The sequence below is a fragment of the Hyperolius riggenbachi genome, chromosome 3, assembly GCF_040937935.1.
Source record: "Hyperolius riggenbachi isolate aHypRig1 chromosome 3, aHypRig1.pri, whole genome shotgun sequence".
In the NCBI taxonomy this organism is placed as follows: domain Eukaryota; kingdom Metazoa; phylum Chordata; class Amphibia; order Anura; family Hyperoliidae; genus Hyperolius; species Hyperolius riggenbachi.
Window position 1 is genome coordinate 433,199,231 of NC_090648.1, and position 14,511 is coordinate 433,213,741.

General features: G+C 47.5%; 1 protein-coding gene across 1 annotated transcript in view; it reads left to right on the top strand.

The window, feature by feature from the left end:
- The first annotated feature begins 3,543 nt into the window (after window positions 1–3,543).
- The window catches only part of LOC137561642 (potassium voltage-gated channel subfamily KQT member 1-like), a 41,550-nt gene continuing 30,582 nt past the window's right edge, over window positions 3,544–14,511 (top strand). Inside the window, exons 1-2 of the mRNA XM_068272953.1 lie at window positions 3,544–3,632; window positions 13,663–13,738. Of these exons, the coding sequence (XP_068129054.1) occupies window positions 13,706–13,738 (33 nt within the window). The 5' untranslated portion in view covers window positions 3,544–3,632; window positions 13,663–13,705. The remainder of the gene's footprint in view (window positions 3,633–13,662; window positions 13,739–14,511) is intronic.

A 14,511-nucleotide genomic window follows, 5' to 3' on the forward strand; every position in this document is an offset into this window, starting at 1 on the left:
ACAAACGAAACAAATGTGAACGGATCCAATGTTAACCTATGGAACCGGTCACATGCGTCCGTTTGTTTGGAAACGTTCCACACGATCCACAACTTTTTCCGGACCGATAAACCCAGCGGACCGCAAACGGAAGATGAAGCCCTGCATTTGAGGGCAATGAGAGAACAGAATGTTTCTTCACGCTAGTAGTGAAAAAACAGACCATTCGGAGCGCAAAATCCACGGGGGGGGGGGGGGGGGGGTTTGGGGGTCAACGTCTGGGGGAATGTGGGGACGCAAACTGGGCCGTACCTGAGCGGGCAAGCGGGTGGGTGAGGGAGGGTGCCACGGCTGTGTGAGTGGGTGAGGGAGGGATAAAACATACCCAGGTGTCTTCTTCATTGCAGCCGGGTGGTAAAGAGGGTTTCTTCTAGGCTTCCGTCTTCTGTGACTAGTCATATGACACGTGTAGTCACATGACATGGAAGACAAGACGTAAGCCTGGAAGAAACCCTCTCTACCGCACGGCTGCAATGAAGAAGATGCCTGGGTACGTTTTTAACCCTCCCTCATAGACAGATGGGAGGGCAGGGGAGGTACAAAGAGAGGAATAGAAGAGGAAATAGAGGAGGATATAGAGAACAAAAGAAGAAGAGAATAAAAGGCAAGGGAATATTTAATATCAGTGGGGTGGATTTGACCAAGGAACAGGTGAATTTACTTGATAGAGGGCTTAATTTTGCTCCAGGGAAAACTCTTAATAGGTTCGAAACTTATGTGGATATAAATAAATATGTACGAAAATCAAATATGAAAAAATACTTTCTAAGTAAGCCGGTAACACAAGGAAGCAATGAGGCATCACAAAACGTGTACAGACACACAGGCCTAAGGAATAGATCATTATTTAATCCACAAGACACTGGGAAGAGCAGTACCATTGATACATTTAAAAGAGCGGTCTTAAAGGATCTGGATAAAATTGAGGCCAAATATAGTAGAGGGAAAAGAATTATGGATCAACAGATTAGAGATCTGATAGCTGAAAAAGATATAGTGTTGAAGCCAGCGGATAAGGGGGGGGGGGGGGGGGGTTAGTGGTGATGAGTAAATCCCAATACAAAACCGAAATGGAGAGAATTTTAAATGATGGGCATACATATGCTAAACTACCTGGTAACCCAATTGTGATGTATACAAATACTCTTAAGAACATTTTACTCAGGGGTGAGCGGGAAGGGATTATCAACACCCAAGAATTTAATTATATGCTTCCCAATGTACCTAGGACCCCGGTTATTTATTTTAATCCAAAGATGCACAAGGATACACAGAACCCCCCTGGTCGGCCCATTGTTAGTGGGGTTGAATCAGTTACACAACGAGTTGGTGAATATATCGACATTTTTTTACAAGAGGAGGTCAGGAAGTTACCTGCACTATTAAAAGACACCAAACATTTATTGAGGAAATTAATGGATATTGAGGTGGACCCCGATGATTGGCTGGTTACAGCTGATGTCTCGTCTCTGTATACGGTCATTCCACATGCCAAAGGCATGCAAGTGGTGCACGAGGCTATGATGAGGGGTGCCACTTTAGATATTAGACAGGTTCAATTTATTTTGGATCTCCTTAAGTTCTCATTGGAGCATAATTATTTTTGGTATAATGGGGAATTCTTTCTGCAGAGGGAAGGCTGCGCTATGGGGGCAAAATTTGCCCCCAGCGTGGCAAATCTGTATATGGGGAAATGGGAGGAGTTGGTATTAAGTGGAGACACGCACAAGAGGATTGTACACTGGTCCTGTTTTATAGATGATTTATTATTTATCTGGAGGGGGCCCAAGGAGGAATTGGAAGTGTTCTGCAGTGAGATGAATTGTATTTGGGAAGAAATTAAGATCACGTTCACGGTAAGTATGGATAGGGTGCAATTCTTGGATTTGGAATTATGGAAGGGGGAGGGGAAGCTGGTTACGAAAACTCACTTCAAACCGACAGATAGAAATGGGTACATTCCGATATCGAGTTGCCATCATGAAAGGTGGCTAAATAATATCCCCAAAGGGCAATTTATTCGCCTTAAGCGAAACTGCACCTTTCAAACGGACTATGTTAGTCAAAGTCAACTCCTTATTGAACGGTTTGTGGAGAAGGGTTATGATAGAAGACAGGTAGAAAGGGTGGCCATGGAAGTGGGGGGGCTTGATAGGGGGGGTACTAATTGATGAAACCCACAGACCCCCCATGAATCAACAGGAATATGCTATTCAGCTGGGATTTAGTCAACAATACAGGCAGGTGGCGAGAGTGGTTAGTAAGCATTGGAACATAATTAAGATGGATGGGACATTGGGTAAGTATTTGCCGTTGAAACCATCCTTCATTTATAGAAGGGCACCAAATTTAAAGTCCCAGGTGGTCACCAGCTATATAGATCCACCTTTAAGATCAGGAGGTACTGACCTATTGGGCCAAAAAGGCTTTTTTCCCTGCAGAAAGTGCAGGGGATGCTGTGAAGCTAATGCAGTAAGGGGTGATCAGTTTATAGGGAGGAATTCTGGCCGTGTTCACAAGTTAAAACAGTGCATCACATGTACTACAGTAGGAGTGGTTTATGTCCTGTGGTGCCCATGTGGTTTGGAATACGTGGGCCGTACCACTAGGGTATTGCATAAGAAAATAGGGGAACATCTCTATAATATAGCTAGGGGTTTTGAATCACACAGTGTCTCAAATCATTTCAAAAAATTTCATGGTTGTAATCAATCTCTGTTGAAATTTATGGGAGTGGAGAAATGGGTACCAAAATGGAGGGGTTCTAGTAAGCAGAGGGATATCTCAAGGGCAGAGGGTAGATGGATTCATAATTTGAAAGCCTTAGCCCCCACTGGATTAAATATTGAATTTGATTAAAATTGCTTTATTTCTAATGATTAGGGTGGGGTAGTTTGTAAGATATCCACTAGATGGCATTAGAAATGGATGTATGCATGAATATATAGCAAGGAGAGATAAAGCAAAGAGCTAATTAAAATGTTCAATGGTTAATATTAGGGGGTGGATAAGCTATGGGTAGGGTTATTATGTAAGTGATATTGTTCAACTAGTTTGTGCAGGGTGGTCCTGATATGGTAGGGTTCAATGACAATGTAATTAATGTGAGGCAAGTGATGGTGGCAAGACCGTCGGATTTGACTAGGAGAGGGGAGGGGTTCACGGCGAGGAGTATTTCTGCGGCTGGCGTACTGGCAACGCTAGCCCCTGATGAGTCCTGGTGACGAAACGCGTAGGGCGGAGCCAGTACGCCTGACGCAGGTCACGTGGTGGCAGACCCGGAAGTCCGGAGGCGCGGGAGTCGGCAGAGCGGGACGCCGCGAACGGCTGAGAGAGTTCTAGCGCATCTAAATTGGAGGGACTTGCCGCTGTGACATGCCAACTTACCCCTAGTGGGATCTTGTAAGTTTTATGAGTGCGCGAGAGGCGCAGTGTGTTTTTTAATTTGGAACTGACATGCTGCGCGATGATGTTGTTATATATGTTTTATTAAAGGCTGTTTTTTACTACAACTGGATGTGTTCACTGATGTCCTGAGTGACACACATATTCTGATGCGAGATTGCCACCTGTGATACGGTGGAGTCGATCTGGTGAGCCTTTTAACTTCTAGGGCAGTGGGGATCACGTGTGAGCACTTTTTTCATCACCTGCACTGCGGAGTCTTGATATACCTGTTGGCCTTACAGTATTACGCTATGTAAAGTTGTTTTCATGCAGGTTGTGTTATATGAATGAGCGCGCAGTGGAGTGCATAGCACCAGAAGAAAAGATATATAGACAAGTTACTTGTTATAGTTAGTTTTTCTTCAGAGATCCGCTTTAAGGCCCGATTCACATTAGCGTTACAAAGCGGACCGTAACGGACACTGTACAAACGAAACAAATGTGAACGGATCCAATGTTAACCTATGGAACCGGTCACATGCGTCCGTTTGTTTGGATACGTTCCACACGATCCACAACTTTGCTGCAGCAACAATTTTTCCGGACCGATAAACCCAGCGGACCGGAAACGGAAGATGAAGCCCTGCATTTGAGGGCAATGAGAGAACAGAATGTTTCTTCACGCTAGTAGTGAAAAAACAGACCATTCGGAGCGCAAAATCCACGGGGGGGGGGGGGGGGGGGCGGGGGGGTCAACGTCTGGGGGAATGTGGGGACGCAAACTGGGCCGTACCTGAGCGGGCAAGCGGGTGGGTGAGGGAGGGTGCCACGGCTGTGCGAGTGGGTGAGGGAGGGATAAAACATACCCAGGTGTCTTCTTCATTGCAGCCGGGTGGTAAAGAGGGTTTCTTCTAGGCTTCCGTCTTCTGTGACTAGTCATATGACACGTGTAGTCACATGACATAGAAGACAAGACGTAAGCCTGGAAGAAACCCTCTCTACCGCACGGCTGCAATGAAGAAGATGCCTGGGTAAGTTTTTAACCCTCCCTCGCCAGCCCGGCTGCTGCACCCTCCCTCACCTGCTGGAGTGGCAAACGGAGCAAAAACGGATCCAATCGACAGGTGATCAGATCTGTTTTCACGGATCCGTTTGCCAGTGTGTACCAAGCCATACGGATCGGGTGAAGCGGAGAACGGATCTGCTTTACCAGATCCGTTAGGATGAGTTCACACTGTTTTTTTTAAGCTAAACTGTTATACTAGATACCCACAATGAAATTTTCTGACAGATTTACTGTCAGATCGACTATTTCCAATAATTTCACAGAAAAGCTTTGAGAATCAACCCCTATGTATCTATCTAAGCCATATATTACTGTGTGTGTTTGTCCAAGTACCAGAGGTGCCTTGCTCTCTAAAGTCAATTAGTGTTTGCTGTATATCGTCTTTTATTGCCTTCTTAGGTCTTTAGATGAGTTTTTATGTGTCTGTCTTTGTCTGTCACTTTGTGTAACTCTTTGTTTTGTCTCCCCGACAGCACGATGAGCAGGTGAGGATGTGTTCGGGTTGATGTGTGTAAAAGTGGGCAGAATAGCAGTCATAACTTTCATTATGTCATTTAAAGCCCAACTAAACCCAAACAAGATACATTCTCAAAGCAAATCACAATCATTATTGTAAGTTAGGAGTACAGCAAAGTCCCTGCTATCCGAAACTCAGGCAACTGAAAATCTCAACTCCATGCCTGAGGTTGGTTTCACACTGAAAACCAGCGTTAGCGATGTGCAGAGTTGCTTTCTCCGCACTGCATCGGTCCGCCAGAAACAGGCCTTCAGGGAACACTGTGTTAGTACGCGGTGTTCCCTGTCTGGCCACTAGCCAAGCAGGAGGTGACGCGCGCTTGAGGTCACTTCCTGCTTCGGGGTATGCGGAAGTGCACAGAAGCATATTATAAAAATACACTGCTGTCACGTCGGTAATTCTTTTAAAATCCACGCGCCGCCATAGACTAACATGCTTCTGGGCCGACGCAGTTCGCCGCAAGTTGACGCAGAAGGGGCGCGGTAATGTTATTTTGAAACTACGATAGGGGATGTGGTGAAAACGTCAATTCCATTGCATCGCGGTGTACCGCTGAAGTATGAAACTCTCCATAGAATTTCATTGCCCAGCGGTGGGGTGCGGTAAAAATACTGCACCTCACCGCCCTGGTGTGAAATTGCCCTGAGAGGATGACGGGGACTTTTTGGGGGAGGGGGATTTGCCGGGCTTAAAATACTCACTGCTAATCCAGTGACACCCTGTAGCTCCTAGAAGCTTTATAGAATCTTTGCACGGCTCCCAGTGTGTCACGTGACCCGACCCAGTCAGGTGACACGCTGGCAGTCGTACACAGAGGACACCAGAAAGCCGCCAGGAGCCCGCTATAGGACATTGCTAGAGGAGTGGTGAATATTTAATGATTTTTGTGCTTTTTAGGCCAGTTGCCTTGTAATTTGTGCTTTTTAGGCTGGTTGCTCAAGCAACCAGCAAGCACATGTATCCTGCATCAGACGATCCCTGCTGTGCCGGAAACTGGGGACTCTGCTGTATTATCTTTCAAAATGAGCTTTGACGTTCAGACTGAAAATCCCATTTTGTAGCTCAGCTTGTCAGCAGCTGTGCACCTAGCCATAGATGACCTCTGTTGCCCCTTACTGGCTACTTGCCTCAGACTGAGGTCTTACAAGTTGCTCACCACCTACTTCCTATGAATTTCAAGTCTGCCTTCTCATGTAGGCACATTGTTTTTACTGTAATACAGGGAAGCTGTCATACAAGGATTGCTTTGGGTATCACATGGCCACACCTTATTGACCTGCCCAGCAGCCGAATACCCAGAGGAAAGGAAGAGAACGCTAGTGGAGTCCAGGCCATGTTACAAATATCCTGTCCACTACTTCTACATTCCATTTATATCATCCTTACGGCTTTTAGAATTTTTCTTGTTAAATTGTAAGTTTAGTTTGGTTTTAACTAAAATGTTGGTCAATAGGCCAGATGCTATCTATGAAATCAAACTCAGTAGCCCACTTATACACATGTGCCCCTGCATGATGGAGTGTGTGTGCGCAACTCCCTGAGTGTGCATGCTGTGAGTGACTGCTGAATGAGAAGCAACTCCCTGAGTGTGCATGCTGTGAGTGACTGCTGAAGGAGAAGCAACTCCCTGAGTATGCATGCTGTGAGTGACTGCTGAATGAGAAGCAACTCCCTGAGTGTGCATGCTGTGAGTGACTGCTGAATGAGAAGCAACTCCCTGAGTGTGCATGCTGTGAGTGACTGCTGAAGGAGAAGCAACACCCTGAGTGTGCATGCTGTGAGTGACTGCTGAAGGAGAAGCAACTCCCTGAGTGTGCATGCTGTGAGTGACTGCTGAATGAGAAGCAACTCCCTGAGTGTGCATGCTGTGAGTGACTGCTGAAGGAGAAGCAACACCCTGAGTGTGCATGCTGTGAGTGACTGCTGAAGGAGAAGCAACTCCCTGAGTATGCATGCTGTGAGTGACTGCTGAATGAGAAGCAACTCCCTGAGTGTGCATGCTGTGAGTGACTGCTGAATGAGAAGCAACTCCCTAAGTGTGCATGCTGTGAGTGACTGCTAAAGGAGAAGCAACACCCTGAGTGTGCATGCTGTGAGTGACTGCAGAAGGAGAAGCAACTCCCTGAGTGTGCATGCTGTGAGGGAATGCTGGATGCGAAGCAACTCCCTGAGTGTGCATGCTGTGAGTGACTGCTGAATGAGAAGCAACTCCCTGAGTGTGCATGTTGTTAGGGAATGCTGAATGAGAAGCAACTCCCTGAGTGTGCATGCTGTGAGTGACTGCTGAATGAGAAGCAACTCCCTGAGTGTGCATGCTGTGAGGGAATGCTGGATGCGAAGCAACTCCCTGAGTGTGCATGCTGTGAGTGACTGCTGAATGAGAAGCAACTCCCTGAGTGTGCATGCTGTGAGTGACTGCTGAATGAGAAGCAACTCCCTGAGTGTGCATGCTGTGAGTGACTGCTGAATGAGAAGCAACTCCCTGAGTGTGCATGCTGTGAGGGACTGCTGAATGAGAAGCAACTCCCTGAGTATGCATGCTGTAAGTGACTGCTGAAGGAGAAGCAACACCCTGAGTGTGCATGCTGTGAGTGACTGCTGAAGGAGAAGCAACTCCCTGAGTATGCATGCTGTGAGTGACTGCTGAATGAGAAGCAACTCCCTGAGTGTGCATGCTGTGAGTGACTGCTGAAGGAGAAGCAACACCCTGAGTGTGCATGCTGTGAGTGACTGCTGAAGGAGAAGCAACTCCCTGAGTGTGCATGCTGTGAGTGACTGCTGAATGAGAAGCAACTCCCTGAGTGTGCATGCTGTGAGGGAATGCTGGATGCGAAGCAACTCCCTGAGTGTGCATGCTGTGAGTGACTGCTGAATGAGAAGCAACTCCCTGAGTGTGCATGTTGTTAGGGAATGCTGAATGAGAAGCAACTCCCTGAGTGTGCATGCTGTGAGTGACTGCTGAATGAGAAGCAACTCCCTGAGTGTGCATGCTGTGAGGGAATGCTGGATGCGAAGCAACTCCCTGAGTGTGCATGCTGTGAGTGACTGCTGAATGAGAAGCAACTCCCTGAGTGTGCATGCTGTGAGGGAATGCTAAATGAGAAGGAACTCCCTGAGTGTGCACGCTGTGAGTGACTGCTGAATGAGAAGCAACTCCCTGAGTGTGCATGCTGTGAGTGACTGCTGGATGAGAAGCAACTCCCTGAGTGTGCATGCTGTGAGGGACCGCTGAATGAGAAGCAACTCCCTGAGTGTGCATGCTGTGAGTGACTGCTGAATGAGAAGCAACTCCCTGAGTGTGCATGTTGTTAGGGAATGCTGAATGAGAAGCAACTCACTGAGTGTGCATGTTGTTAGGGAATGCTGAATGAGAAGCAACTCCCTGAGTGTGCATGCTTTGAGTGACTGCTGAATGAGAAGCAACTCCCTGAGTGTGCATGTTGTTAGGGAATGCTGAATGAGAAGCAACTCCCTGAGTGTGCATGTTGTTAGGGAATGCTGAATGAGAAGCAACTCCCTGAGTGTGCATGCTGTGAGTGACTGCTGAATGAGAAGCAACTCCCTGAGTGTGCATGCTGTGAGTGACAGCTGAATGAGAAGCAACTCCCTGAGTGTGCATGCTGTGAGGGACTGCTGAATGAGAAGCAACTCCCTGAGTGTGCATGTTGTTAGGGAATGCTGAATGAGAAGCAACTCCCTGAGTGTGCATGCTGTGAGGGAATGCTGGATGCGAAGCAACTCCCTGAGTGTGCATGCTGTGAGGGACTGCTGAATGAGAAGCAACTCCCTGAGTGTGCATGCTGTGAGGGAATGCTGAATGAGAAGCAACTCCCTGAGTGCGCATGCTGTGAGTGACAGCTGAATGAGAAGCAACGCCCTGAGTGTGCATGCTGTGAGGGAATGCTGGATGAGAAGCAACTCCCTGAGTGTGCATGCTGTGAGTGACTGCTGAATGAGAAGCAACTCCCTGAGTATGCATGCTGTGAGTGACTGCTGAATGAGAAGCAACTCCCTGAGTGTGCATGCTGTGAGTGACTGCTGAATGAGAAGCAACTCCCTGGGTATGCATGCTGTGAGTGACTCCTGAATGAGAAGCAACTCCCTGAGTATGCATGCTGTGAGTGACTGCTGAATGAGAAGCAACTCCCTGAGTATGCATGCTGTGAGTGACTGCTGAATGAGAAGCAACTCCCTGAGTGTGCATGCTGTGAGGGAATGCTGAATGAGAAGCAACGCCCTGAGTGTGCATGCTGTGAGTGACTGCTGAATGTGACATTTTCTCCGTGTTCTAAGGCAGTGTTTCTCAACACTTACAGTATTGGTGAGTACCCACATTGTAACAATAATCTTAAGAACCCCTTGACACGCACACACACACACACAGTATTTATTTGTTAGGAGTCCTCAACATTTGTTTATAAATGTTTTTCAAATATTCTTTTATGCTGGTAAAACACATATGAGCTGAAAATAAACCCCATGATTTACCCATACCTGGGGCTTCTTTCAGACTCCATAATCTATTTGGGCCATCATTTTGTTTGGGTTCCCTTCCTGGTGCCAACCCTCTTTAAAAGCTGCGATTGGGATCAGTCGAAGCTACAGCACATGCTCTGTCCCGTCTGCGCGCCTCTTTGGTTGCGCTCCCGAGCAGCTGTGTAGGGCACCCGTGGCCTGGAGTGGTCTGCGCATGTGCGGTTACAATTCTTGATGAACCGCGCATGCACAGAGCTCTCCCGGCAATGTTTGCTATGCACATTTGCTTGGGGGCGCAATCAAGTAATCGGAACTCAGTCTCAGTTTTTAAAGAGGTGCAACAGCAGCACAACAGAGGTGAGGCCTTCGGAACTGAAGGGCCACAAAGATAATGAGGGGTCAGAAGAAACCTCATTTATGCTTTATCATGTTTTTTTTTAACTCATGAACCGCATATATTATATTATACTAGTGACCTTAGCCTGTTTAAAATCGGGCTCTAGGCCTGTCATCGCCGTCACATTCGCGTGCACACCCGCCCACCCGGCTGGCCCCCCCTGCTCCTGTCCCAGGTTGTGCCTGCGGCACATGTGCAGTAGCACAAACGCAGGAACACACACACATATAGGGACAGGATGCAGAGACACAGGGGTTTTATTATATAGGACACACACACACACACACACACACTTTCTGTACTGTGCCTCCATACTCCCCTCAAAGCAGTAGGATTAGCCATACTATGCCAGGGGAAAAAAAACACATATATAAGTAGATAAATACTTGATCTACTTGTATAACACATGTATTATACTGTCTACGTTTTGATTTCAATTAATTTTTTACTAGTAAATGAAGAGACTTCTGTTCCTGGTGGGAACCATGTCTTTTGCCCACAGTTTAGACTAAATCCTGATGTCATTTCTGCCCTTTACTTTTTTTTTTTCTCCACCAATCGCTGAGTCACCTGAGCCTTACTTGTAAACTCAAGTGAGCAGGGGATCGTGTTTCAGATAGGCAGACAGGCAGGGAAATAAAGGGAAGAGGAGGAATATATTATAGATAAAAAAGAACCCCCAACATGCAACTGTTTGGCACTGACTACTAAAGAGCCAGTGCCTTTTAAAGGAAATATCAGGCAAAAAAAAAATGTAACATCAATTTCAGTTACATGGGGCTTCTACCAGCTCCATGCATCCATCCTGTGCCCTGGTAGTCACTCACTGCTGCTCCAGTCCCCCGCCGCTAGCTAGTTTCGTTTTTGCCGACCTCGGGGTCGGTGGGCCGCATTGCATACATTTTTAGGCATTCCCGCTGTTGCAGGAACATTAACACATACATTTTACGTGTTAGTGGTGCAATGGGTAAATATTTACGCGTTACACCACTAACGCGCAAAAATGTATGTGTTAATGTTCCTGCACCAGCGGAAATGCGTAAAAATGTATGCAATGCGGCCCGCCGAACCCAAGGTCGGCAAAAATGAGACTAGCTGGTGGCGGGGGACTGGAGCAGCAGTGTGACTAGGAGGGCACAGGATGGATGCATGGGGCTGGTAGAAGCCCCAGGTAAGTGAAACTAATTTTTTTTTTTTTTTGCCTGATAATTCCTTTAAGTATGTGATAACTCCAAATCATAAACAGCAGAAAAAGTTTTGAAAGTTTTGAATGCAGGATTAGCATCTTTATCACTTAATACACTCAGACCAGTTGTTGTTGAAATTTGATTTTTATGGTAACAATCCCGCTTTAAGTAAATGCAGCTCCCAAGTAGTATACTACAGAAACGTTTCCAAAGTTGGGATAATGCATGCGGCGCTCTTGTCAACACAAACATTTTTACATGAACCAACGTCTCTTTGTGAGTAGAAGAAATAGTGTAGTTGGTTTCAGCTCTTGCTATTTCTTTTACTGCAAATGCAATTGCACATACTGTGCCTTTTAGATTTGCCAGGAGGCTCTTCCAGTAGCCCGTTATAAGCCAGGCGCTGCTTTGTATTGAGTGCTTACTAATCTTGTGTGTATTAGTGGTCAATATGAGGGGTCAACTATGATGACTGCTGGCAGATATTCAGGGCCATCTATGTCTGTTGGCTAATATTGGGCGCAATCTATGACTGCTGGCTGATACTGGGGCCCACCTGTGACTCTGACAAATATTAGGGGTCACCTATGAATGCTGACTGCTACTCAGAGCCACCTATGACTACTGGCTGGCATGGGAGGCCAGCTATGACTTCTGGCTGGCATGGGGGCAGTCACTTATGACTGCAGCAGTCACAGGGAGGGGGTACCTATGACTGGTGGCATGGGGGCCCACCTATGACTGCTGGCTGGCATGGAGGCCCACCTATGACTGCTGGCTGGCATGGGGCCCACCTATTACTGCAGCAGTCAGGGAGGGGATGGGGGGAAATTATGACTGCTGGAATGGGGGCCCACCTATGACTGCTGGCTGGCACGGGGACGGCCTCCTATGACTGCAGCAGTCATAGGGGGCCACCTATGACGGCTGGCATGAGGGGCACCTATAACTGCTGGCTGGCATGGAGGCGGCCACCTATGACTGCACTATGACTGCAGTAATCATAGGGCGGCCGCCTATGCAGGCCCGGCGCTACCATAGAGGCAAAGGGGGCAATTGTCCTCAAGGTGTCTCCCCCACCAACTTACCTGTTGCTCTCCGTGCCTCTGCAGATTAGTATCTTACCTGCTGGCGGGTGCGCTCCTCTGTCAGAGGCTAGCTCTGAGCACTCCCGTTTTTATCCACTGCTGTCTGCATCTTATCTGTGACCCACAGCATGTTACTGTGTAATAACATGCGCCATGTCACGGAGGAGAGGTGCCCCTGTGAGGATGAAATCGGGGAGTGCCTGGAACTACAGACTGAGAGCAGCAAGATTGAGAGGCTCTGATAAGGACTATCAGGCTGCACTGTCACTCACTTAGCCATACTCCCTAAAGGTGGACATACACTGGTCGATTTGCCATCAGATCGACCAACAGATAGATCCCTCTCTGATTGAATCTGATCAGTGAGGCATCGTATGGCTGCCTTTACTGCAAACAGATTGTGAATCGATTTCAGCATGAACCCGATCACAATCTGTGGAGCTGCCGCCGCCGCATACATTACCTGATCCGGCCGGCGTGAGTCCCCCGGTCTCCGCTGTCTTCTTCTCCGCGCTCGGCTCCAGCTTCACTGAACTTCCTGTCCGGGGAAGTTTAAACAGTAGAGGGCGCTCTACAATTTATACTTCCTACTGAGACAGGAAGAAGTGAAGCCTGCCGGACTCGGAGCCCAGCGGAGAAGGAGCAGTGGTGACAGCGGGGGGCACGCGCCGGCGGAACAGGTAATGTATTGCGCCGGTTGTCTGGCATTCGAACACCGCTATCGACACACTCCCGACCCGCCGGCGATCGAGCAAAATCTTCCACACGGACAGGAACGATTGATTTCGGTCAGGAATCAATCGTTCGGTCAATGTTTGCGCAACGATTTCACAGCAGATCCGATCACAGTGATTGAATCTGCTGTATATCGGCGGGAAAGTCGTTAGGTGTATGGGCCCCTTAAGATGCAGTTCCTGAGAACTTGCCATTCCCAGCTCCACCTCCCCCAAACTGTTTTCCACTCATTGAGACAGAGGTGAGGTTGCATTCTTGAGAGCTGCTGCTTAGCAAAGAGTGTGGCCCAATCAGTATATGTAAATGGCCCCGATGTTTATACAGTGTGACTGTGCTTCCCTGAGTGTGCATGTTATGTGAGGGAATATACAGTGTGACAGTGCTCCTCTGAGTGTGCATGCAGTGTGAGTGAATATACAGTGTGCATGCTGTGTGACTTTGCTCCTCTGAGTGTGCATGCTGTGTGAGTGTATATACAGTGTAGCTGTGCTTCCCTGAGTGTGCATGTTATGTGAGGGAATATACAGTGTGACAGTGCTCCTCTGAGTGTGCATGCAGTGTGAGTGAATATACAGTGTGCATGCTGTGTGACTTTGCTCCTCTGAGTGTGCATGCTGTGTGAGTGTATATACAGTGTAGCTGTGCTTCCCTGAGTGTACATGTTGTGTGTCTGTGCTCCTCTGAGTGTGCATGCTGTGTCAACATGTTTGCTCTATGTTTGCCTTTTGCTGTGGATTATCTATGTCCTGACCTATCATGCTCTCCTACAGGCTAACAGACGCTCATCGGACTGCAGTTAAGGTGACACGAAGGATGCAGTATTTTGTCGCCCGCAGAAAATTCCAGGTATCAGTCAAATGCACTCGTATTGATTAAAAAAAAATGGCAAATTTCAATTTAAACAGAAACCATTTGCAGGAACAGAACCAGAAATGGGCAGGGACAGGAAGGGAAATATGCAGGGAACAGAGTAGAAATGAATGGACAGGAGTAGAAATGAATGAACAGAACCAGAAATGCGCAGGGACAGGAAGGGAAATATTGCACAACAGGCACTTCTGCTCTTATGGTGTTAGTACAGTAGGATAGTGAATAGACCTCAAAGTTTGCTATAACTGGCTTTGTTGTGTCATATCTGCCAAAGTGACTATGCCTAGTTAATCATACAAACTTTATGTACATTTTACTGCTCTTTGTGACCGGATTCAACTTTAATTGTTCAAACCACTGTTTCCAATTGATTTGTTTAATGATCTCACAAAGGGTGACGTGTATAGGCCCATACACACTGCTGACTGATGTCACCCGTCGGGGGGTCGGAACCTGATCCCTCGGGCATGTCTAGACCAACGATGACAGACACAAAGTCAACGGGGTAGCTGACGATTCACTCTGCTGCAGGGACAGAGGGGCGATGCAGGTGTTGTCACACGGCACGCTGGGAATCGGCGTACACAGTGGAGTTGGCCGTCGCTCGCCCAAGTTGATCCTCCTGGCAGATGCTGAGGTGGTTGTAATCGGCCGCCTCAGATGACTTTGATCAAGTGTGTGTTACGTTATGTGTTTGTACGTGACTCCTGGCAACCATTATGAAATAAAGGCCTTACTTTATCAAATAA